Source organism: Schistocerca nitens, chromosome 11 (genome assembly GCF_023898315.1).
Source record: "Schistocerca nitens isolate TAMUIC-IGC-003100 chromosome 11, iqSchNite1.1, whole genome shotgun sequence".
Lineage (NCBI taxonomy): Eukaryota > Metazoa > Arthropoda > Insecta > Orthoptera > Acrididae > Schistocerca > Schistocerca nitens.
This window is the reverse complement of record NC_064624.1, coordinates 146,694,383-146,720,294: the sequence shown is the minus strand read 5'-3', so window position 1 is coordinate 146,720,294 and position 25,912 is coordinate 146,694,383. Positions and strand designations below refer to the sequence as shown.

The 25,912-nt window shown below is 41.0% G+C and overlaps 1 protein-coding gene across 2 annotated transcripts in view; it reads left to right on the top strand.

Moving 5' to 3' along the window:
• The window catches only part of LOC126213420 (protein LZIC-like), an 80,855-nt gene extending 55,586 nt beyond the window's left edge, over positions 1 to 25,269 (top strand). For both annotated transcript variants that reach the window (XM_049941160.1, XM_049941161.1), the window contains exon 6: positions 24,947 to 25,269. In XM_049941160.1, the coding sequence (XP_049797117.1) occupies positions 24,947 to 25,011 (65 nt within the window). In that variant the 3' untranslated portion in view covers positions 25,012 to 25,269. The remainder of the gene's footprint in view (positions 1 to 24,946) is intronic.
• The last annotated feature ends 643 nt before the right edge of the window (positions 25,270 to 25,912 follow it).

The window sequence follows — 25,912 nt, the reverse complement described above, 5'->3', positions numbered from 1 at the left end:
ATCTGGTAATGATCCCAGACCCAGGGTGTATACGACCCAGGACAACCGGGAGACCCAGGAAAAACCCGTGAATTTTTTAATCCGAAAGAAAACTGGGAAAAACCCGGGCATTTTTTAGAATTCCGGGAATTCTTCATTGTTTTAGTTTTCTATTAAATTTTTGTAATTTTGACTGGTAAAAACCGATACTTTAACAGTGGATATTACTGTATCCCGCTACTGCAGAATAACACTTCAACAATAAAATATAAGAGAGAGAAAAAAACGAAAATTACTTAAATTGCAAAGGAAATGCACCATATACAACGACGACACACAGTGCTCATGCAAGCGTCTGCCAACAGCAAAATCTGTCAAAGGCTTTAGGAAGACTATGCAATGCTTCATAACAACAAATTACCTCCGATGAGCGTGAAGTCACAACTGTTTACGTTAGATTCGTTTTAGCAGTTACGAGAGGACTGTTGCACATGCGCAGTTGAGTCGTGTTTGAGCAGTAGATTCTCCCACTTCTAGCTACAGGAATGTAGTTGTTGGCTGTGCAAGCAGCTAGATGCTACCGGGAAAAGGGGGCGCCAAATTCATATTCTTGAAGAAAAAAAAAGCTTGATTCACAAAGCGCTTAGCATCCAGCGCACGTTGGTCTATCGATTATTCATATGATTTTGAAACGCATCCATGTTGAACATTTTTGAACACATTTTAAGTTGATTTCTGAATGAATCATAAGTTGACTTTTGAATGTATACATAGTGTACGTGGTGTCTCTGTCAGGAGAATCCTCGTTGCAACTAGAAATCAACTTTCCGCAGACAAAAGGAGACGGGGCTATACGAGCTGTGCGGAGTAAAGCTGAACGGATGAATGCCAATCGTTGTCTGATTATGTGGTTGATTGGGTTTGCGAATGATCAGCGTTGTTATAATTACTAGCGAAATCCATAGAATCAGACTACCAGAATGAAAATAAACGACTAACAGGAGTAACAGGTGAGAAAGATCACGTATTATCTTCTCGGCGTATCCAAGAAAATGAAATTTTGACAGAAAATTTTTGGCGAGATCACTACACTAGTGAGGACCATTTGTACAGGCCCCGGCCAGCAGCCGTCTACCGTATTTACTCGAATCTAAGCCGCACTTTTTTTCCGGTTTTTGTAATCCAAAAAACCCCCTGCGGCTTAGAATCGAGTGCAACGCAAGCGAAAGTTCTGAAAAACTAACTTCTGCCCTCGAATATATGTAGCGCTACACAGGCATGCTTTGTAGGCACAATGATAAATACTGACGCCAAAACCTCTGCGTCAGTAAATAAATTTTTTTTTTAAAAAAGGTGGAAGACGAGCTTTTTTTCTCCACACCGAGTTTAGACGACTGCATTTTCATACATGATCCAATGAAGTAAATTTAAGTTCCGTATTGTTCATCTTTGAATGTAGCAGAATTTCAATGTACTACGAAAATCCGACTGGCAAGACTGTTCGGGATGTTTGTCAATATGGTCTACTCTACGTTCCGAATTTTTTCCTACCTGTGAGAAGAGATGGTTGCTAATAGGAACCTGATGAAATTTGGATCACATGCAGTATTCTCTTCGCCATAAGAATAATACAAATATAAACATTTTGCCATGTATTCTTTCGTGTTTGCTGCTATCTCATTTAAATCCTGTCTGCCTAATAAACTACGAAACTAGAGTGAGACAACAGCAAACACGGAAGAATATACATATCATGTTATGTTTATATTTGTATTATTCATGTGCCTAATAATGATACAGTCAGAAATGAAGCACGGCAACTGACTTGACTTTTAAATCTGACTCTAATTTCTGTGCAGAACTTGATGTACTAAAGAAGCGGCCACAAAGATTTTCAAACGGATAAAAATTTTTGCCTAACTCTCGTTCAGAACATGTTCTATCATACGCAGTCTATTATGTGGTTGTTGTTGATCATTATCAAAGAAAGCAGCAGTGTAAGTAACAACAAATAGCAGTCTCTTGCCATTGTTTCGCTAATGGGACGATTCCCCTCTCTTTCTTTTTTAATTGTAAGCGGCAATAGTGCGCACAAAAGAAAGCCATGCCGCGAGCGGTAAACACGCACTATCAGCATGCGACAAACAATGCATGACACAGTACAGTAATGCATTTTCAGCTTAGTGACATAAACACCTATAGCAAAGAAAACGGCACGTATCAGATCAAAGCAAAATTAGCAATCGATTCAAATAGGATGAAGCATGTGAAAAAGGAAGGGTACCCGTATAAATATGGTCGGAGCGCCTGATGCATAGCAATGGCTACCTGGTAAAGCTTTACTGCTAAGCATACGACTCGAACCAAACTACTGTAGCTGTATCGTCATTCATTCGACCTAACTTGTGTCTCATATTACAATGGACCAACTTTGTTTTCGATTTGGAGGTGCGGCCTAAAACTTTTCTCTCCCCTTCAATTTCGTGTCTCAAATTTCAGGTGCGGCTTAGATTTGGGAAATTTTTTTCCCCTCATTTTTCAGGTGCGGCGTAGATTCGAGTGCGGTTTAGATTCGAGTAAATACGGTAAGTTCTATTCTGGAAGTAACGCGGAAAACATGTTGTACGAACATGTAACAATGACTAACCGGAGAATAATCGCGGGATAGCTAAACCTGGTATGGAATGGATGGTGTCTTGAAGGGAGGATATAAGATGAACATCAACAAAAGCAAAACGAGGATAATGGAATGTAGTCGAATTAAGTCGGGTGATGTTGAGGGTATTAGATTAGGAAATGAGACACTTAAAGTAGTAAAGGAGTTTTGCTATTTGGGGAGCAAAATAACTGATGATGGTCGAAGTAGAGAGGATATAAAATGTAGACTGGCAATGGCAAGGAAAGCGTTTCTGAAGAAGAGAAATTTGTTAACATCGAGTATAGATTTAAGTATCAGGAAGTCATTTCTGTAAGTATTTGTATGGAGTGTGGCCGTGTATGGAAGTGAAACATGGACGATTAATAGTTTGGACAAGAAGATAATAGAAGCTTTCGAAATGTGGTGCTACAGAAGAATGCTGAAGATTAGATGGGTAGATCACATAACTAATGAGGAGGTACTGAATAGGATTGGGGAGAAGAGGAGTTTGTGGCACAACTTGACCAGAAGAAGGGATCGGTTGGTAGGACATGTTCTGAGGCATCAAGGGATCACCAATTTAGTATTGGAGGGCAGCGTGGAGGGTAAAAATCGTAGAGGGAGACAAAGAGATTAATACACTAAACAGATTCAGAAGGATGTAGGTTGCAGTAGGTACTGGGAGATGAAGAAGCTTGCACAGGATAGAGTAGCATGGAGAGCTGCATCAAACCAGTCTCAGGACTGAAGACCACAACAACAACAACTAAACCTGTGATTCTGGCCGGGTTAGTAAAGTTAATCGTCGAACAGATTTTGACAATGGCAGGAATAGTTACAGAATTGGTGATGACAAGATTGTTTGTTAGAATGAGGAAGGAGAAGAAACGGGGACGTCACACAAATTATGGAAGAATAAGACAATTCCAAATTTATATAAAAATTTCGTAATACTACTTTTCGATCTCATGCTTGAGAAACTGGTGCGTATGAATGAAATGTGAAACTATTTCCTAACATAAAGCTTTTTGTTTGTATTAGGCCTCTTAGGCATTTGATATTTATACTTTGTGAATTATATTCTGTCGTATCTAGCAGATAGTGACAAAATAGACGTTATCAGATCGAGAAACCACACCAGTCTTGGGTATTATTTGTATTAACAGTTTTTTCGGTATTAGATAACTACATTTCGATTTTGCATGTAGCAAAACTTTTGATGAACTTTGATGAGGTAATAGATTCTTTTGCAGAAAGGAAAGCACGCCATGTAAAGCTGTAGCAAGATTAGATAGAAAAAAATGCTAGGAGCTAATTGAAGAAATGTGTACTTCATTGTTTGGCCCTTGTCTTTATTGGTTTTATGTATCCTATATTTAATTTTATGCCACACAAAACAGCAAGTTGTTAGCTGATAGACAATAAAGAGTGCAAATTTTCTGAAGAGTTCTTGTTCTCCCGATTACAAATAATCCCATTCCCTATTAATTGCGAGATTTTTTTAGAGGGCAGGCTGTCAAACTGGCTGACTGGGAGCGGGAGAGGGACCACAGGACATTTCAATTTCCACTGTCCTGAATATAGTTTGATGGCATCCATTACAAAATATACATGTTTCAATTCCACAGAGCGAAATACATTGATGTGCGATAGAAGAATGCTGTCTGAAGAGACATGGCACTGCACTTTGGCTCACTTACGACCAAACAACATGTCTTACATTTCCTCGAACGCATATGTTTTGTGTTTCAGACTTTTCAGAAAGATGTGCGCTACAAGATGAACATATTTTTGAAAATTCGTTTTTTTTTAAGTATTGATCTGGTTAGCAAATATCGTAGATCAGAGGCTGATGCGCAGAGCAGTCTGAGTTAGTGGGTAGTCTCCACGTGACCGGTGTTTACATTTAGTGATTTTGCTGTTTCTCCTATGTTTACTCTCACGTCAAATGAAAACAAAACGGATATCTGTGGCTGGGAGCTATCAAGTGAATTAAAATACATTCACATAATTATGGAAAGCTAAAATATGTTATTAGTTTCAGATTTTATTTTATTTCCAACTTTCCTGACAGTGAAGTTATTTTTGTCTGTTTGCTAAAGAAATTTGACTTTTATTAACCTTTTCCGCAGCGGCAGTCAATGTATTTGAAACGAAGTATTGAATTCCGCAGTACTGGCTAGTTTAAAATGTTCGCTGCATTTCAAGTGCACGTTTTCATCTTCTAGCACGCATAGCATTATGCCATAATAAAGAACCAAATACGATGTAATACAGTACTGGTGCTCCAAGAAAATTTAAATCCCGAAAACCACACTGAAAAACTTGATATATCAAGTCGAGGTCTACTTCACTGGGAATCTGGACATAGGAATATGCACTTTAAGTATGCACTTAAAATGTTCACATTTAAGTACGGTTCACGAAATTCCGATGCTCTTGGAGTATCCTCTGATGTCTTGTTTCTTTTATGACATAATGTATGAGTTTTCAATGTTTTACACGTACGTACATACGGGCTTCCTACGTCATGGTAGCTGCACAAGCGCAGTGTCGCCTGTTATCTGCACTCTCAGGCAACTGCTGAAACGAACCTATTTCTATCAAGTCGCGGTAAAATATTTTGAATGGTGGTTTGAAAGGCGTTACTTTCAAAGTAAATATCCTTTTACGTAAGTTGAACTATGTACCATGAATTTCTTAAATCACAGAGCGTTTGACTCTCACTTAAAAATCAACTTTTTGATGACGAGCCATTTAGAAGAATTTCAAACCCTGAAGATCAGACATTTATGTCACTATTAAAAATTTTACTGGCACATTTGTGTGATATATCTTAAAGTGTAACACGCGCAAAAAAGATAAACATTATAGGCAAAAGCTTAGCTTCTCTTGCAGTTTTTTAACCTTAGAGACCAATATTATATGTGAACACTTTTTTTTCTTGTAGCAACACTATATATACTAATTTAAACCATTAACTTTCCCTGTTTGTGTGTTCGTGCTACGTAACAGTGATGTTGTTGTTGGCTGACTACGTCACGTGTCCTATGCTCTGAATATCCGCTGTCATCGGCTGGCGAGATCACGTGACATGAGCTATAATTGGCTTACAGAAGCGCATCTCAATCTCGATTTCAGTGATTCGGAAAGTAACATGCGGTGTTTGGTGGAATGCCAATGTATACTTTCGTAATACGAAAATACGCAGTGAACATTTTGTTGCACATCAAAAATATTTCCGAAACGTGGTTTATTCCCTGAGTTTTGTTTTCTAAAGTGCCGGGAAATTCAATGCCCGTGTATAAAATCATAACCATTCAAAGGACTGATAAGTTTCACAGGGAAAATATTTCACTTAACACGGAAAAAGTGTTTTTTCATCCGGGAGAAACTGTATTTTTAACCGGGAAATCCGGGAAAAATCCGGGAATTTTTTCCCCTTGTCCACGTATATACCCTGCAGACCGCACAGCAGTACTCCAAAAGAGGTGGGCAGGTTTACTGTAGGCAGTCTCTTAAGTAGATCTGTTACATTTTCTAAATGTTCTGCCAATAAAATGGAGTATTTGGTTTGCCTTCCCCACAACATTTTCTGTGTGTTCTTTCCAATTTAAATTGCTCGTAATTGAAATTCCTAGTATTTAGTTAAATTTGCAGTCTTTAGATAAAACTGATTAATCATGTAACCAAAATTTAGCAGATTCCTTTTAGCACTCGTTGGATGACCTTACACTTTTCATTATTTAGGGTCAATTGCCAATTTTCACACCATTCAGATATCTTTTCTAAATCTTTTGCAATTTGCTTGTATGAGTTTACTAGATGATAAACGACAGCATCATATGCAAACAACCTGAGATGGCTGCTCAGATTGTCTCTTAAACTGTTCATGTATACAAGGAACAGCATAGGGCCTATAACACTATCTTAGAGAATGCCAAGAATCACTTCTGTTTTGCTTGATGACTTTCCATCATTTACTATGAACTGTGACCCCTCTGACAGGAAATCACAAATCCACATAACTGAGACGATACTCCATAAGCACGCAATTTCACTACAAGCCACTCGTTTGGTACAGTGTCTAAAGCCTTTTCAGGCACTAGAAATACAGAATCAATTTGAAATCCCTTGTCAATAGCACTCAACACTCCGCGTGTGTGTGTGTGTGTGTGTGTGTGTGTGTGTGTGTGTGTGTGTAAAGAGCTCGTTGTGTTTCACAAGAATGATGTTTTCTAAATACGTGTTGACTGTGTGTCAACAGACCGTTCTCCTCGTGGTAATTCATAATGTTCGAACACAGTATATGTTCCAAAATCCAGCTGCATATCAAAGTTAATGACATGGGCCTGTAATTTAGTGGATTACTCCTACTACTTTTCTTGAATGTTAATGTGGCCTCTGCAGCTTCCCAGTCTTTGAGTACGGATCTAACGTTGAGCAAGCAGTTGTATACGATTGTTAAGTACGGTGCTATTGCATCAGCATATTCTGAAAGGAATCTAATGGGTATAGGGCCTGGACCAGAAGACTTGCTTTTATTAGGTGACTTAATTCACTTCGCTGCTCCGAGGATATCTACTTGTAAGTTACTTATGATGGCACGTGTTCATGGTTCATCTTCTTTGGTGAAGGAGTTTCAAAAGGCTGTGTTTAGTAACTCTGCTTTCACAACACTATCATCAATAGCATTTCCATTGCTATCACGAAGAGAAGTTGTTGACTGTATCTTGCCGCTAGCATACTTTACATAAGACCAAAATCTCTTTGGATTTTCTGACAGGTTTCGAGATAGTTTCATTTCTCGGACACGTATTAATTAATAGCTCAGTTGTCTAACAATTTACAATCTTCTTAATTTGTATATAGATGGATTTAAGTTTTCTTTAGTTACTGAAAAAGTTCTCGACTGCTTTAAGCATTGCCAGCTAGAATTTTTAGAATGGAGCTGACAGCAGAACATGACCACTGACCTGCCTCTTAAAGATTTGAGGTAACCAATGTTACTTACAATACAGTCTTGAAACTTGGTACAGCTGTATTATTTGTTTGTGATTGAATGCTGTAATTAGAACTTTCTGTTTGCAAATACAAATGATACATTGTCTACTATGAAAAAGGACGTTCTCATTCTAAATTACATTTTTAGTAAATAACTTGAAAACTAATAGAGGTAGCTTATTGGTGTTCCATATTTAATGTTTTTACATGAAACTGAGGCTACATAATAATTTTCGTCTTTCTGTGTCTTAATATTTAACTGTTTCAGTTTTTCATAAAAAAGGCCAGTTTTAACCAAAATATTGGTCTGATCAAGTTGAGACTTGTAACTTTTAATTGTGACATACATTTACATATTCTGAGCAATTTTCTAGTTTTATTATTCAGCACCACTTTTTTTTTCTTAGGAATGTATAATTTTGGTAACATTCATTTGATGTTTCTGAGCCTTTTCAATGTTAACATTAATATACTGGAGCATACACTGACAAAGTTTGGAAAAGTTATTTTATTTTTTAATTTCATTCTTAAATTATGGTGCAATCCTTTGTTTGTGGAGCACAGGCGCGTTATGATGACATGTTGCTGGTAGTAGTGAATGGGGGGAAATCCCCATACCCGCGCTCGCCTCTGTACCTCCTACAGTGATACAGTGCTTGTTTTGCCTCACACTCGATGAAATCAGTCCATCAGATGATGACACTGAGCTCTGTGGCCCCATCGGTGTTATTCGAAAGGAGTAGGCTCACCACCTCGTTTCCATTTACCCACAAAAATGCAAACCCAACACTATACTGAACAAGCATTCATCGGTCATCCACACAACTCTGGTACACACTTGATAACTTCATAACCAGATAAGAGGAAGGCAATGGCAAGTCCACTAAGTCCTGAGTACAGCGATGAAGGATTTCTGCATCTGCTCCCTATTGTTCCTTCACTGGGGACTGTATGATGAATGGGGTTCAGATGTTGCAGGAACTCTGAGACTGTCCAAACCAAGAGGCTAAACTGTGAAAGTATCATCAGCGCACTGCCAGAGTACTGTTAGTTTTAAAGCAGCTGAATCGAGTGCTCACTCCTCAAAATCTTCTGTAAAAAGATAGGCAACCATGGGGGATGAAGGACTCCCCCATAGTGATACCCTCAGATTGGTTATAAAATTCATTGTTAAATAAAAACCAGTAGGAACAGATAGATAGCTACTTACTGTAAGGGTGAGATGTTAAAAGTTGCAGACAGGCACAATTAAGACACTTACACACTAGCTTTCAGACACAGTCTTCATCAGAAAAAGACAGAGAGACGTACACACACACATTATTTCACACAAGCAAACACACCTCACGCACACATGACCGCCAAATCCAGCGGCTCGGACCAATAATGCCAGGTTTTTGAGGACCGGGGACTGGCAGAATCTGAAAAGTTGAGTCATTGTGAAAGGAGGGGTGGGCTCCATACAAAGGAATTTTTATGGTAAGCTGTGGGGGCGGGGCATTTTACAGTTTAGGCAGCAATTAATAAATAGAATACGGGACGGGTTACGAAATAAACCTGACCGTGCCTAGTACAAATTCGTGACTCTTTTACATTTAAAATGTTAAAGTGATTCAATTAAAAATTGGAAAAGTCACTTAGAGATAATAACAGTGCAAGTCAAATTACTTTGTTTTGTTATCCCTTTTAGCATGTAGCACACCTCCCTAACAATATCTAAGCCCATTCAGTCCCGTGTTAACAGTTATGCTTGTTTCACATTCACACTGAAGTAACCATTCCTACATTGTGTTTCCTCATTAATTAAACAGGTAATCACTGAAACAGAAGCCTTTTCGTTTGTGTTCTACTATCAGTGTGTGTTAGCTGATGATTAGTTTGGCTTTAGGAAAAGTAAAGGCGCCAGGGAGCCAGTTCTAATGTTGCAGTTGATAATGGAAGCACAAAAAATAATAATAATAAAAAAAAGAGAGTTAAGCTATAGGGAAAGATAGGTAATATACAGTGTGCACAAGATCCGAGGGGTAACAATAAGATTGGTAGACCAAGAACGATGTGCTCAGATTAAAAAGAGTGCAAGACTGGGATGTAGTCTTTCACATTGAAGAAACAATGACAGAAATGAAAGAAAGGCTCAGTAGCGGAATTAAAATTCAAGGTGAAAGGATATCAGTGATAAGATTCACTGATGACATTGCTATCCTTAGAGAGTGAAGAACAACTACAGGATGTACTGACTAGAATGAACAGTCTAATGACTACAGAATATGGATTGAAAGTAAATTGAAGAAAGATGAAAGTAATGAGAAGTAGCAGAAATGAGAACAGCGAGAAACTTAACAGGAGTATTGGTGATCACGAAATACCCGAAGTTAAGGAATCCTGCTACCTAGGCAGCTAAATAACCCATGACAGGTGGAGCAAGGAGGACATCAGAAGCAGAGTAGCACTGGCAAAACGGGCATACCTGGCCAAGGAAGTCTACTAGAATCAAACATACGCCTTAATTTGATAAAGAAATTTCTGAGAATGTACGTATGGAGCACAGTGTTGTATGTTAGTGAAGCAGGGACTGTGGGAAATCTGGAACAGAGGAGATTCAAAACATCTGAGCTGTGGTGCTACAGAAGAATATTGGAAATTAGGTGGACTGGAAATATAAGGAAAGAGGAGGTTCTTCGCAGAATCGGCGAGAGAAGAATATATGGGAAACACTGAGAAGGAGGGGGGGACAGGATAGTAGGACGTCTAAGACACTGCAGAATGACTTGCGTGGTACTAGTGATAACTGTATAGGGTAAAAACTGTAGAGGAAGGCAGAGATCTGAATACATCCAGCAAATAATTGAGGACGTAGGTTTCAAGTGCTTCTCTGAGATGAAGAGGTTGGCACAGGAGAGAGATTCATGGTGGGCCTCATCAAACCAGTCAGAAGACTGATGATGCAGAGAGAGAGAGAGAGAGAGAGAGAGAGAGAGAGAGAGAGAGTAAACATATATCTCCACGAGAATAACTGATTTTCAAACACAACATTGCTTTTATGGTAAGTAGCAATCTGTCTTTTTGTACACTGTTGATATTCTACCAGATTATTAGGTTCTATCTATCCACGACACAGTTACATGCGCAGGAGGTCAGTGCTGATTCAACTTCACACACCAAGATGGTGGATGACCACTAGCGCTGGGGCATTGTTGTTTTACAGCAAGACACTGCTTCCTCAGAGGAAAGATGCTCAGTTATTGTCAGCAAAGGTAGCAGTACAAAAGGGTCATATGTGAAGAGCCTCATGCAATTTGAAACATCATCCAGCTCCTCCAATTGAATCAGAGAACGAAGAGAGAAAGAAGGAAAACTAACTCGAGAAGTGAATGCAGTTGTGTAATTGTAGCCGATTGATAGCTGAAATGATAAAAAAAGAGTGAAGCGGCTATGTGGGTACCGTGGGCTGTGTGGAAGGGACTGGGCGATTTTTTAGGTTAGAGGGTCTCAAGGAACCACAGAAAGGGCGTCCGTCTAAAAGGGGGCGTGTAAAACACAGTAAGTTAGTTGTAGAAACGATTGGTACTGTAGTTGTAAATTGTCATAGCTGTGATGGGAAAGGACCAGAGCTCCAAGCCCTAATAGAAAGCACTGAAGCTCAAATAATTATAGCTACAGAAAGCTGGCTAAAGGCAGAAATAAGTTCAGCTGAAATTTTTTCAGATGATGTAACAGTGTTCAGAAACGGTAGATTAAATACAATTGGCGGTGGAGTATTTACTGCTGTCAGAAGTAGTTTACCTAGTAGTGAAATTGAAGTAGATAAGTTCCTGTGAAATAGTACGAGTAGAGGTTATACTCGACAATCGGATTGAACTATTAATTGGATCATTTTACCCCCCACCCCCCTTCCCGACTCTGAAGATATAGTTGTTGAACATTTCAAAGAAAACTTGAGTCTCATTTCAAATAGGTACCCCACTCATACAGTTACAGTTCGTGACAACTTCAATCTACCCTCCATAAGCTAAAACAATTATACGTATAAAGCCGGCGGGAGGTGTAAAACGTCATCCAAAATTGTACTGAATGCTTTCTCAGAAAATTATTTTGAACAATTAGTTCACGAGCCCACTCAAAGTGTAAATGGTTGCGAAAGCATACTTTACTTCTTAGTGAAAAATAATCCTGGACAAATAGTGAGTATTGTGACAAATATAGGGATTAGTGACCACAAGGCAGTTGCTGCGACACTGAATGCCGTAACACCTACAACCATAAAAAACAAATGCAAAGTATATCTGTTTAAAAAAAGCTGATAAAAATGCTCTTAATGCTATTTTAAGAGACAGTCTTCACTCCTTCCGATCTGATCATGTAAGCATAGACAAGTTGTGGAATGATTTCAAAGAGATAGTATTGACAGCAGTTGAGAGATATATACCACGTAAATTAATAAGTGATAGTACTGATCCCCCCATGGTACATCAAACGGGTCAGATCGCTGTTGCAAAAGCATGTCAAATTTACAAGAACGCAAAATTCCGAAGACTGGCAAAGCTTTACAGAAGCTCGAAATGTAGTGCGTACTTCAGTGTGAGGTGCTTTTAATAATTTCCATAATGAAACTCTGTCTCGAAATCTGGCAGAAAGCCCAGAGAGATCCTGATCATACATAAAGTACACCTGTGGCAAGACGCTATCAAAACCTTCACTGCGCAATAACAACGGTGAAGTCACTGATGACAGTGCTACTAAAGCAGAGTAATTAAACACTGTTTTCTGAAACTCCTTCACCTAAGAAGACTAAGTAAATATTCCTGAATTCCAATCAAGAACAACTGCCAAGATGAGAAACATAGAAGTAGATATCCTCGGTGTAACAAAGCAGCTTAAATCACTTAATAAAGGCAAGGCCTCCGGTCCAGATTGTATACCAGTCAGGTTCCTCTCAGAGTATGCTGATAAAATAGCTCCATATTTAGCAATTATATACAACCCCTTGGTCACAGAAAGACTGTACCTAAAGACTGGAAAATTGCTCAGGTCACACCAATACCCAAAAAGGGAAGTAGGAGTAATCTGCTGAATTACAGGCCTATATCACTAACGTCATTTGCAGTAGGGCTTTAGAACATATACTGTATTTGAATATTATGTAGTACCTCGAAGAAAACGATTTATTGACACATAGTTAGCATGGATTCAGAAAATATCATTCTTGCTTAACATAACTAGCTCTTTATACTTGTGAAGTAATGAGTGCTGTCAACGGGGGATGTCAAATTGTTTTCATATTTTTAGATTTCCAGAAGGCTTTTGACACTATTCCTCACAACCGTCTTCCAACCAAACTGCGTGCCTATGGACTATCTCCTCAGTTGTGTGACTGGATTCGTGATTTCCTGTCAGAAAGGTCACAGTTCGTAGTAATAGAGTAAAATTCATTGAGTGAAACAGAAGTAATATTCGGTGCTCCACAAGAAAGTGTTACAGGCCCTCTATTGTTCCTGAGCTATATTAACGATATAGGAGACAATTTGAGTGGCCATCCTAGATTGTTTGCAGATGATGCTGTCATTTATAATCTTGTAAAGTCATCAGATGACCAGAACGAATTGCAAAACGATTTAGATAAGATAACTGTATGGTGCAAAAAGTGGCAATTGACCCTGAATAGAGAAAAGTGTTAAGTTATTCACACGAGTACTAAAAGAAATCCACTAAATTTCAATTATGCCGTAAGTCACACAAATCTTAAGGCTGTAAATTCGACTAAATACTTACGGATTACAGTTACAAATAACCTAAATTGGAACGATCACATAGGTAATGTTGTGAATAGAGCAAACCAACGACTGCGATTTATTGGCAGAACACAAAAGGTGCAGCAGGACTACTAAAGACTGCTTGTCCGCCCTATTCTGGAGTATTGTTGTGGGATGTGGGGTCCGCAGTAGGTGGGACTGACAGGTGACATCGAAAAAGAAGGGCAGCTCGTTTTGTATTATCGCAAAATAGGTGAGATAGTGTCACAGACATGATACATGAATTGAAGTGACAATCATTAAAACAAAAGTGTTTTTTGTTGCGACGGAATCTTCTCATGAAATTTGAATCACCAGTTTTCTCCTCTGATCGCAAAAACATTCTGTTGGCACCCACCTACATAGGGAGAAATGATCACCCTAATAAAATAAGAGAAATCAGGGCTCGCACAGAAAAATTTAAGTGCGCGTTTTTCCTGCGCACCTTTCGAGAGTGGAACAGTAGAGAGACAGTTTGAAGGTGGTTCATTGAACACTCTGCCGGGCACTTTATTGTGAATAGCAGAGCAATCAAGTAGATGTAGGTGTAGAATTATACAGTAGACTTCTCCAGAGGTGAATGCAGATTTGTATGCATCTACTTCAAAGCCACGATGATACTTGCACATACACTAATGGCTTTACTTGTCAAATAAGGTTGTAACTAGTAGAAAGTTACTGTAGGCCCAGCACATTATGTAAAGTTTTGTTCATAGTGAAAAAAATGTGGGGTGTGAGACGTTATGTAGAGCAGTTCAGTTATGAATCAAAAGACATGAAAGGGAAATAGTAGCAATGAAGAGAGCTAGACATAGATGTAACTTATCCCTGATCTTTTTGATTTTGTATATTGAAGAAGCAGTAGAGGAAACCAAGGAGAGGTTTGGAAGAAGAATTAAAGTTGAAAGAGAAGGAATAAAAACCTAGAGATTTAGTGATGACATTGTAATTCTTCAAAGATGGAAAAGGGCTTTGTGTGGACAGTGTCTTGAGGTTGTAAGGTGAACATCAACAGAAGTGAAACAAATGTAATAGAATCAAGTTGAATGAAATTCAGTATGCTGAGGAAACTGACACACTAAAAGTAATATATGTGTAGTGCTGTTTGGGCAACAAACTAACTGGCTATGGTCAAAGTAGAGAGGGTATAAAATGCAGACTGGCTGGAGCAAGAGAACCTTTTTTAAATAGAGATTTTGTTAATGTCAAATTTGGATTCAAATGTTAACAGGCCTGTTGTGAAGTTATTTGTCTGGAGTGTGGCCTCGTACAGAAGTGAAAAAAATGTACGATAAACATTTCTGCCGAGAACAGGAGAGGAGCTTTGAAAATTTGGTACTACAGGAGATTAGGTTGAGAAGATCGAGCAGTTAGTTAGGAGGTACAGAATCAAACTGAGGACGAAAAAAATTTATAGTACAGCTTGATTAAAAGATGGGATTAAGTGTAACTTTAACACTGTCCGAACAGGTCTCTGGAAGGCCCAATGCTGCCGGCAGACTGCCGTGTCATCCTCAGCCGGAAGGTGTCACTGGGTGTGGATGTGGAGGGCAAGTGGTCGGCAAACTCCTCTCCTGGCTGTTGTCTGTTTTTGTGACTGAAGCCGCTGCTTCTCAGTCAGCCTCATGAGCCCCTGGTGGAACGAGGCTTGTAGGGATGCTATCCGTGCTCGACGACGTGCTTTACGCACCTTTCGCCGCCATCCTACGTTGGCGAATTGTATTGAATACAAACGACTCCGAGCGCAATGCCGTAGAGTCATCAGAGACAGCAAAAAAGCTTGTTGGGCCTCTTTCACCAGCTCCTTTAACAGTTTTACTCCCTCTTCTGTCGTATGGGGTGGCCTGCGCCGGCTGTCGGGCATTAAGGCCCACTCCTCGGTACCTGGCCTGACCTCAGGTAATGCGGTCCTCGTTGATCCTGTGGCTGTCTCCAACGCCTTTGGCCGGTTTTTCGCGGAGGTTTCAAGCTCCGCCCATTACCACCCTGCCTTCCTTCCCAGGAAAGAGGCAGAAGAGGCTCGGCGACCTTCCTTCCACTCGCTGAATCTGGAAACTTACAATGCCCCCTTTACTATGCGGGAACTCGAACGTGCTCTTGCACTGTCCCGGTCCTCTGCTCCGGGGCCAGATGCCATTCACGTTCAGATGCTGGCACACCTTTCTCCGGCGGGCAAAAGCTTCCTTCTTCGTACCTACAATCGCGTCTGGACCGAAGGTCAGGTCCCCTTGCGTTGGCGTGACGCCGTCGTTGTTCCTATACCCAAACCCGGGAAGGATAGACACCTTCCTTCTAGTTACCGCCCCATTTCTCTTACAAGCTGTGTCTGTAAGGTGATGGAGCGCATGGTTAATGCTCGGTTAGTCTGGATTCTTGAATCTCGACGGCTGCTTACTAATGTCCAATGCGGCTTTCGTCGCCGCCGCTCCGCTGTTGACCACCTTGTGACCTTGTCGACATTCATCATGAACAACTTTTTGCGAAGGCGCCAAACGGTAGCCGTGTTCTTCGATTTGGAGAAGGCTTATGATACCTGTTGGAGAGGAGGTATCCTCCGCACTATGCACAGGTGGGGCCTATGTGGTTGCCTGCCCCTTTTTATTGATTCCTTTTTAACGGATCGAAAGTTTAGGGTACGTGTGGGTTCCGTATTGTCCGACGTCTTCCTCCAGGAGAACGGAGTGCCTCAGGGCCCCGTCTTGAGCGTAGCCCTTTTTGCCATAGCAATCAATCCAATTGTGGATTGCATTCCACCTAATGTCTCAGGCTCTCTCTTTGTCGATGACTTCGCGATCTACTGCAGTGCCCAGAGAACATGCCGCCTGGAGCGCTGCCTTCAGCGTTGTCTAGACAGCCTATACTCATGGAGCGTGGCAAATGGCTTCCGGTTCTCCGAAGAGAAGACGGTTTGTATCAACTTTTGGCGATATAAAGCGTTCCTTCTGCCATCCTTACATCTTGTTCCCGTTGTTCTCCCATTCGTGGGAACAACTAAGTTCCTAGGGCTCACGTTGGACAGGAAACTGTGTTGGTCTCCGCAGGTCTCTTATTTGGCGGCCCGTTGTACACGTTTCCTTAATGTCCTCAGAGTTCTTAGCGGTTCATCTTGGGGAGCGGATCGCACTGTCCTGCTTCGCTTGTATCGGTCCGTAGTCCGATCGAAGCTGGATTATGGGAGCTTCGTCTACTCGTCCGCTCGGCCATCCCTCTTACGCCGTCTCAACTCCATCCACCATCGGGGGTTACGTCTTGTGACCGGAGCCTTCTACACTAGTCCCGTCGAGAGTCTTTATGCTGAAGCTGCCGAATTACCATTGACCTACCGGCGTGACGTACTGCTGTGTCGGTATGCCTGCCGGCTGTTGTCTCTGCCCGACCACCCCTCTTACCAGTCCTTCTTCGCCAATTCTCTCGACCGTCAGTACGGGTTGTATGTGTCTGCCCTGCTGCCCCCCGGAGTCCGCTTCCGTTGCCTGCTTCGACAATTGGATTTTACCCTCCCTACCACCTTCAGAGAGGGTGAGAGTCCGACACCACCTTGGCTCCAGGCTCTGGTTCATATTTATCTCGACCTCAGCTCACTCCCGAAGGAGGGTACTCCGGCTGCAGTGTATTGCTCACGGTTTGTCGAACTTCGTGCTCGACTTGCCGGTCACACCTTTATTTACACCGATGGCTCCAAAACTGACGATGGTGTCGGCTGTGCCTTTGTCGTCGGGGCCGCCACCTTTAAATACCGGCTCCTCGACCAATGTTCGAGCTTTACGGCCGAGCTTTTTGCTCTCCATCAGGCCGTTCAGTATGCCCGCCGCCACCACCATTCGTCGTATGTACTCTGCTCTGACTCACTCAGTGCTCTTCAGAGCCTTGGAGCTCCCTATCCGGTCCATCCCTTGATTGAACGGATACAGCAGTCCCTCCATTCTGTCGCTGATAATGGTTCTCCAGTCAGCTTTCTGTGGGTTCCCGGACATGTAGGAGTGCCTGGGAATGAGGCTGCGGATGCTGCAGCCAAGGCTGCAGTCCTCCTGCCTCGGCCAGCCTCCCATTGTGTCCCGTCATCTGACGTTCGTGGGGATGTTTGTAAGAGGCTTGTGTCGTTGTGGTGGGATGCTTGGTCATCCCCAACTGCTTGGACAACCTCCTCCCGACCATCTCGGCGAGAGGAGGTCCTTCTGACCAGGTTGCGGATTGGGCATTGCCGGTTTAGCCACCGCTACCTGCTCTCCTGTGACCCAGCCCCGCAGTGCCCTTGTGGTCAGGCATTAACAGTGCGCCATGTTTTATTGTCGTGTCCCCGTTTTAGTCAATTTCGTGTTGTCCTGTCCCTGCCATCTACTTTACCAGATATTTTAGCTGATGACGCTCGAGCAGCTGCTCGTATTCTGCGTTTTATAACTTTGACTGGCTTGTCCAAAGACATCTAACCTTTTTACTTATTTTATCTGCATCTTTGTCAGGTCTTTCTGGTGTCCCCCCATCCCCTTGAGTTTTACTAGATTCCATGTGCTCTAACAACAGTGACTGGGCACTAATGACCTCAGTAGTTGAGCGCCCTTAAACCCCACAAAAAAAAAAAAAGAAAAAAAAAGCCTCATGAGGGCCCAGTGCACCCGGCTTGCCAACAGCGCTCAGTAGATCCGAGCGGTCACGCAACAGAGTGCTTGCCAAGCTCGGCACGGTTTAACTGTGGTAATCTGGAGCACCGAGGAATCGTGCGGTTTGAAATTGATGGAAGGGTGTCTGGGGGGCAAGGGGGGGGGGGGGGATAACTGACCTGAGGGGAGGGGGAGCGGTGAAAATTGTGGGGAAAAGGCCAAGGGATGAATACAGTAAGCGACTTAAGTTGGTTGTAGGCTCCAGGAGTTACGCAGAACTGCAGAGGATTCCACAGGACGGTCTTATTAGGTATTGCCTAAGGCAATGGAGAAGTATTAGTCCAGGGTTTTAAGAACTTGGTATTATGAAATCCCTTACTTTCAAGTATTTTCTGTTTGATACTTCTTTCATCCTATCAGATACATTGGTATATTTGACGAATCCCTTATTTGGTTCTCTTCTAAGGTGCTATTGGTCAAACTCTTGTTCGTATGATCCCTGGGTATAACATATATGCAATAGTCAAGTATTAGCCGAGCGGTCTAAGGCGCTGCAGTTGTGGGCTGTGCGGCTGGTCCCGGCGGAGGTTCGAGTCCTCCCTCGGGCGTGGGTGTGCGTGTTTGTCCTTAGGATAATTTAGGTTAAGTAGTGTGCAAATAGGGACCGATGACCTTAGCAGTTAGGTCCCATAAGATTTCACACACATTTGGACAATAGTCAAGTTCTTACATCTGCAGTTTTCTGTAATGGGTCCATATCCTTTTTTAAATATGGATATAATTATTGCCTCACGCCATTCTGGAGAGTCGTCTTCTATTCATTAAGGCTTTCAAATTCACTTTCCGAATATGTCCGACATTACAGTTTTCTGCCCCGGCTCTGATGATGGATGATGTCCTACACGTTTCCATTATTGTGCTCTAAATGAGAGGTGGGAGAATGCAGTGAGTAGAAAAATTGGACTGTAAAAGGTGAAATGCACGTGTTTAGTTTTTATGAGGTCACTGTTACATTTGAAGAGTTACAAACTTTTAAAGTAAAACCATCTTTACCACCAACTTCCTGCTTCTTTATACGGTTACGGCATCTTACTAAGCAACCTCACAGACTGGCACTGTTTGATTTTCTCATTGCTTACAAGATTTGAAGCTTGGTGCCCAGGCATCACTTTACTAAAGCAGTAAGATTTACTCCTGACAAACACCAGGGAAACTTGCCTTTCAAGATTAGAAAATGTCCAACTACCTCTAGGTACAAAACTTTTGGATGTTATTGATATTTTCACCAGCAGCTGATTATGTAGCTTGCAAGACTTGAAATTGGGAAGTAACTGATTCAGTTCTCAACAGTAGCACCTAATTTTATGCTCTTTAATTCTGAATTTGTTATCAATGGAAATTTTAATTAATAAGCATTGGGTCATAATTTTTTGATATAAAAAACATTATTTTTAATTACTAAGTACATGAAAACGCGTATATTCACAATAAATGAAAATTTGACACAATAATGCAAAATTTCAATTAGAAAATGACATACTTTTTATTTCTAGAGAATGAATAGTGTTATTGATGTATATAATTTCTTATTTCACAATAAGGCATTTTGCATGTGCGTACCAAATTTCTTGTCATATGAACGATAATTTAAATTGAAAAAGATTTTTACTAAATAAATATGATTCAGTATTTCTTAATTAACATGTTCATGTAATAATAAATACAGAATTAAATGAAGAAAAATAGTTGCTAGAAGTTAGAATTTGAAACATTGACTTCACAATAACAAAACATTTTTGCTACACAATTAGCTACCACTGACATGTTAGTAGGGTCAAATGTTTTCTGCTTAATGGTGCTCAGAAATCTTCTAATCTTCAAAATGTTTTTTTTTAATTCTCCAACTGCTATAGGAAATTGTTGTCTGGGAGAAAATCGAAAGGGCTCAACCTGTAAAGTCACCTGTTACTGCTTCCAGTTTCATGCTCTGTCTACTGTTACGTACAGTCTCTGTATCTCCAACTATTGCACTCCTTGTTAAGATATGAGCTTTTCTGCTGTCTTTGTATTTCAGTATTGTACATACATTCATTCATCCATCCATCCCTCCATCCATTCATTCATTCATTCATTCATTCAATGGATCCTGTAGACCCTATCAGGAGGGGAAACTGACTTAAGGTATACATTGACAAAAGACATGGGAATGTGGAAACTTAATGTGTGTAGTGTACTAACAGCAAACTATCATTCTATTGCTTATTGCTGTTCACGCTTCTGCTGTTTAATTGAGTACATTGGAAGGAAACCTGCTGCTACCTTCTCAGCTTTACTGCACATCTGCTGTTCACTGCTGTTAGTAGCTGGGGTATTTACTCAATTGTAATGATATGATATTTTTCAAATAGTATATTTTTACGTGTATAAATACTCACTCCAATTTGTAGCACAGTATTGTCATGCATTTTGTAACAAACACTGTTGCTTGCTGTGTAGCTGTCAGAACTTTCAGTACCTGAATGTAGATATTTGGATAATTTTTCAGAAATAATTGTTAATAAGGTACACGATACTCATTTTACTAAGCTTTGAAGCTCCTCTTTTCGTTCTTCTGTGTTTAAAATTTAAAAACTGGGTTGCTTTTTGAAATCAGCCTTTTGCAAACACATTTAGTTTATTTTTTTATTTCCCAAGACATGTTTCGACACCAATGTGTCGTCGTTTGTGGGTTAAATTTTTATTTCTGTGAAGTACAATATCACATTTGTAATAATTTAACTACTGTAGGCCTAGTGCTTGTTTTCACACCCACCTCTCTCTCTCTCTCTCTCTCTCTCTCTCTCTCTCTCACACACACACACACACACACACACACACCACCCCACTCTTTTTTTTTTTTTTTTTTTACAGCACATCATCTGCAAACTAGCCACAAAGAAAATTATTGCGTATTTGTGGAGAGCTGTTTCAAGGGCAGAGGTTATGTACATTTCTGTACTTACATTTTCCATCCTGTTTTGTGTCCCTGGTTGGTATCTCAATCAGCTACTATTTAGTGCATTGCTTTCACTCAGTTTTCATAAATTTCGGCTCACTACACGATTTAAAAATAAGGAAAGTTTCCTGCTCGACATCTACAAGGTGTAAGGTTCGTGCCCAGTCTGTTCCCTCGCAGCCATCGGACTGCAGACTCCTGTGCCGAGCCCCCTGACGGGTTGGCCAGTCGTGTGCCTGCGGGAGAGATGTTGCAGCCGGTGGTGGGAGGGCTCCGCGGTGGTGCAGAAGGGGATCCGGGTCTCGACTTGTGCCGTCTGTTCTGCCAGCTGCCTCTGTGTCTTTCACATCAGCGTGTTCGTGACACGTTTTCGCCGATGCCAATGGCCGTGTGCAACTCGATGAGAAACAACTGTCCGGATGTCGAGATCGTGAGGTACTCGTATTTCCACTGCCTCTTTGGTGACTGAGCCCCAGAATTAATTGGCTTCTCACAGCACCTTTGTTCAAAAACAAACGAGTGTCCTTACTCAATGCTGTGTTCCGCCACTGCAAACTTGCCAGTTTGCCAGAGGTAAACCGTTCTTAACACGTCCCGAACTGTGTTGCGAGATGTTGTGCTGCATCTGGCTGGTGTCCTGTGTGTCACTCTAGGAACTAATTCTAGTCACCAGCCGGTCGTAACCCCGGTCGGCCTACAGTTGACCCGAGTACGTTCTCGATTGTGCCAGTTGAGCAGCAAAATGGTTTTATGTTGTGTTTGTTCGTTACCCTGGCAGTCTCTGCTGCGGCCGGTCCCGAGTGCAGAAGGAGTGCCGGGCACTCGGTTGCTTCTTTTCTGTCCTTTTCATTCTTCATCTCACTCGGCTGGAGAGTGCATGTGCAGCACCGATAGAGTGGGTGGCGTGCAACACGGTGGCCACACGCAGTGATGCATTTCACTGTACTGTTCGGAGCATGTGAAGCGTGTTCGCTTTAGCCAAACTGGTAAATCTGCAGTGTAGAGCACATCGTCAACAAGAGTTGTTTTTGAACAACTAAACGTCCTGCAACATGCTGGCAGGTTCTGAGATTAAATCGTCAAAGAGGCAGAGGAAATGAGTTCAGCGCAATGTTGTCAACTGGATCAGTGGTTTCCAAGTTAGTTCAACATGCGGCGTAACATTAGTAAAAATATGTCCGGAATACTCTGATGTGAAAGCAGCTGAGGCAGCTGGTGGAATAAACAGGCATAAACGGGCAGCACCAGGATTCGACATCTCGACCGCCCCCCCCCCCCCCCCATTCCACACATTGTGGGGGCTCCGCAATTCAGTATGTGGGAGGAGTCTGCAGTCCAGTGGCTATATCAATCAGAACTGGCTGGGTGTGAACCCAACAGTTTGCCTGACAACGGTGAGTGGGAACTCATAAAAATTTCGCAGTTACGTGATGTCATGACTCGACTGGTAACACTAGAAAATTTTGCGCAAGAAGTTCACTAAGAAAGCCTGTGGAGACTAAACTTGGATATAATATTTTCAAATTAAAAAAGTATGTTACAAGAATATTACGTGGCTTTTGTTCTGAAAAATTATGCAGACACATGCCCTTAAGATGTGTCCGTAATTATTTTGGACAGTTGTTTCACAATGTGTGTACCCCATTAATTTTGTCTTAATCTAAATTTCTTTTTACTCAAAAAGTAGTGGAAAGCGTGAACATAATAATAATATGACACGAAACCTCTGCAAAGTCTTCAAGGAGTTAATATTAGCGCAGAAGGGAATAAAATAAATGGTTACACATGTATTTATTTATTTAGCCTGGGAAGATTAGGAGCATCAGTCCCTGCCTTTCATCTCACTAAGCGTTCTACATATGTCGCATTTCATTCATTACAATAAGCATATATACGTTGCAGCTAATATACAATACAACAATTAGAAATTATTATGATCGTGAAAAATAAAATTATTTATCAACTTGCATGTCCTGTCAGTAAAGTGAGGAAGTGTAGAACAGAATTAAACAACTTGTTGGTGTGGGCATTCTGCACGAGTGAAGAGCACCTGCACAGAAACACTTAAACTTGATAAATTTGGCAAACACTGTACTAAATTAGTCTTTCATGACCTTAACTTGATTCCTTAAATTTAAGTAAAATGTACGTTCTTGCATTTTTGTGCATACCAGAGGCCCCTCTCTGCTGTATATGTGGAATATGACTCATGCCAGTAAATAACAGCATACCCCACTAGATTCTGTGATACGCCAAAGATGTGCAAATGTCACATCTTCTTAAGTAAATTAGAATATAATGATGTCGCAAGAAGTTCTTCCAAATGGTTCGAGTCATATCTCTGTAATAGTAAACAGAGGGTTTACAAAGGAAAAAGTTATTCATTAAGCTGTTTGTTTTACAGTTAGTGCTATAATAGCAGTGTCGGATGTACTTTTAGAAAGTGGTGTTAATGAAATTTTCATGGGCTTTAGTTGATGATTTTTTGCCAGTGTGCTTTGAAAAGCTCTCCACATAGAGTTGAGAACTACAAGAGGTTTTTTCCATACAAGATATGTTCCATATACGAGATCACACAGACAGGAATAGGTGGAAGTGTGAATTTCTTAAAACTTGCTAATAAATTCAGTTGGAAAGGATTACTGAAATGCTCAAACAAATGTTTGTTGTCACGTGTAGGCGACATGTACTGGAGAGGGGGAGCTGGACCCTGTCATACTTCAATTGCAATCCACAGTTGCATAAAATTTTGTGTTTTCAGATTAACTCGTCAAGCCGAGGTAATACTAATTACTTGTAGGATGAACTCTAGTGTGTGTCGCTAAAGCATTTTTAACAAACTAGGAATGGTAACTATTGCTACTCTGTACATTCCCGTTTCCAGTCTGAAGACTGGTTCGTTGCAGCTCTCCATGTTAGTCTGTCCTGTGCAAGACTCTTCATCTCCAAATAACTACTGCAGGCTAAATACGTTTGAACATGCTTACTGTAGTCAATCCTTGGTGTCCCTAAATTTCAATGCCCCCACCCCCATACATACACTTATGGGTGCGTGTGCCCTACGTGGTGTCGTGTGGACATCCAGTGCATTGCAGACATGCATGTGTGCTTCAGCTCGAAAAAGGATTACTGCAAAAACTAGCGTGTTTTCTGTCTCCTTTTTGTGAACCTGTCAACAAATCGACGCTTCTGCTTTTCGGTGACTAATCTTTAGTGCTCTTCTGTAGCATCTAATTTTAAATGCCTCTATTCTCATCTCGGCTGAACTGATTATCGACCATGTTTCACTTTCATACAGTGCTGCATTAAAGAAAAATACTGTGAGATGTTGACAAATTCCTGTAGGCAGTTTGCATTTGATATCTACTTTATTTTAGCCTTTGGGTGCTCAAACAGCAAAACTATTCTACTTTTAGGGTCTAATTCCGTATCTGAATGCCTTCGAAACTGCCCAATTTAATTTGACTATATTGCAGTACCTTTGCTTTACACTTGTTGATGTTCTTCCTCAAACATCACCTTAAGACGCTACCCATTGCACGCAACTTCTCTTCCGAGCCCTTTTGCTACCACTGACAGAATCATTGGCGGACATCTATGTTTTTATTTCTTCTTTTTGAACTTTAATTCTCTTTCAGAATTTCTTTTTGGTTTCCTTCACAGTTGGGTTATTGCTCTTGATTGAATATTGCTGGGGATAGGCTACAATCATATCTTCCTCAAATACTGCTTCCCTTTCATTCTCCTTGACTTTTGTAACCAATTTCTGGTTCCTGTACCACTTGTAGGTACCCTTCTGCTCCCTGTAGTTTATCCCTAGGAACTTCAGACTTCCAATTGACATTATAAAATACTTTTTCTGTATCTACATATGCTACAGATGTGTGTCAAATTTAATGTAACGATGTGATAATATGTGACAATTGTGGTGTGCGTATTACAGATTCGAGTCGACAGCGTGCCCTGGACATGGTGGGCTCCGAAGTGCGGGCCGTCGCCAGGTCCTGATGTTGCGACCCGGAAACCGTTTCTGGGATGGCGTCACAGAGGGAGACGTGTTCAGTGACTGCCGCCGCCAGATACGTCGAATGCTGTGCCCCACTGTGCCGTCCTGTTCCTAAACATTGGGAGGCAGCTGCAAAACCGGGAACTGGGCGGATTCTTTTTATTTGTACAAAAATGTTCTGTCAGCACACAAGATGTTGAGAGGGACCAAGATAGCAGTCCCACACCAGGTGTCTGCAATAAAGTAATGGAAACCACCGAGCTGTCGCATTCATTGCTACCCCAAATCCTGCCAAATAAAGCTTATCACTCAGCACAATAAGTGTGTTGGGAGAATTGAAGATTTGGCCAGACCGTGACTCCAACCCAGATCTTTTGCACATCACAAGCAGCCTGTGTGTTAACCATTAGTCTCCCTTATTTTTGTTTTCATTATTTTTGCTGTTGTTGTCATTACATCATAACCTCTTTTATCCAAACTAGATGGCAATATACGTCATCCAGAGTGTCAAAAAACTGGATAATCTGGAAGTTAAGATAAAAGTTAGAATGATGTGGGTTAAACACCGTAAACATCAATTATCAATGCAGTACTGTTTTGGAAGATGGTAAACATAAATTATATTTATTTTGATATAGAGAGACAAATTTCTTTCCACAGAGATGTTGAACTGGTACTGAAAGAAAAATGATATTTTTATACACTGATACCGTAATTTAATTTCTTTTTTACCAGATTTGTGTGTCGCTTATGTTGCTTCTTCTCAGAAGAGGAGACTATGAAAGCCTTACCAATAATAACCAGCAAACCGAAAGTGACCAACATAACACAGCTAATTCTGCAGCACAGCATGGGACTAGCGAAGAGTCTTCACAATCTCAATTTGACGATGGATGGGAAATG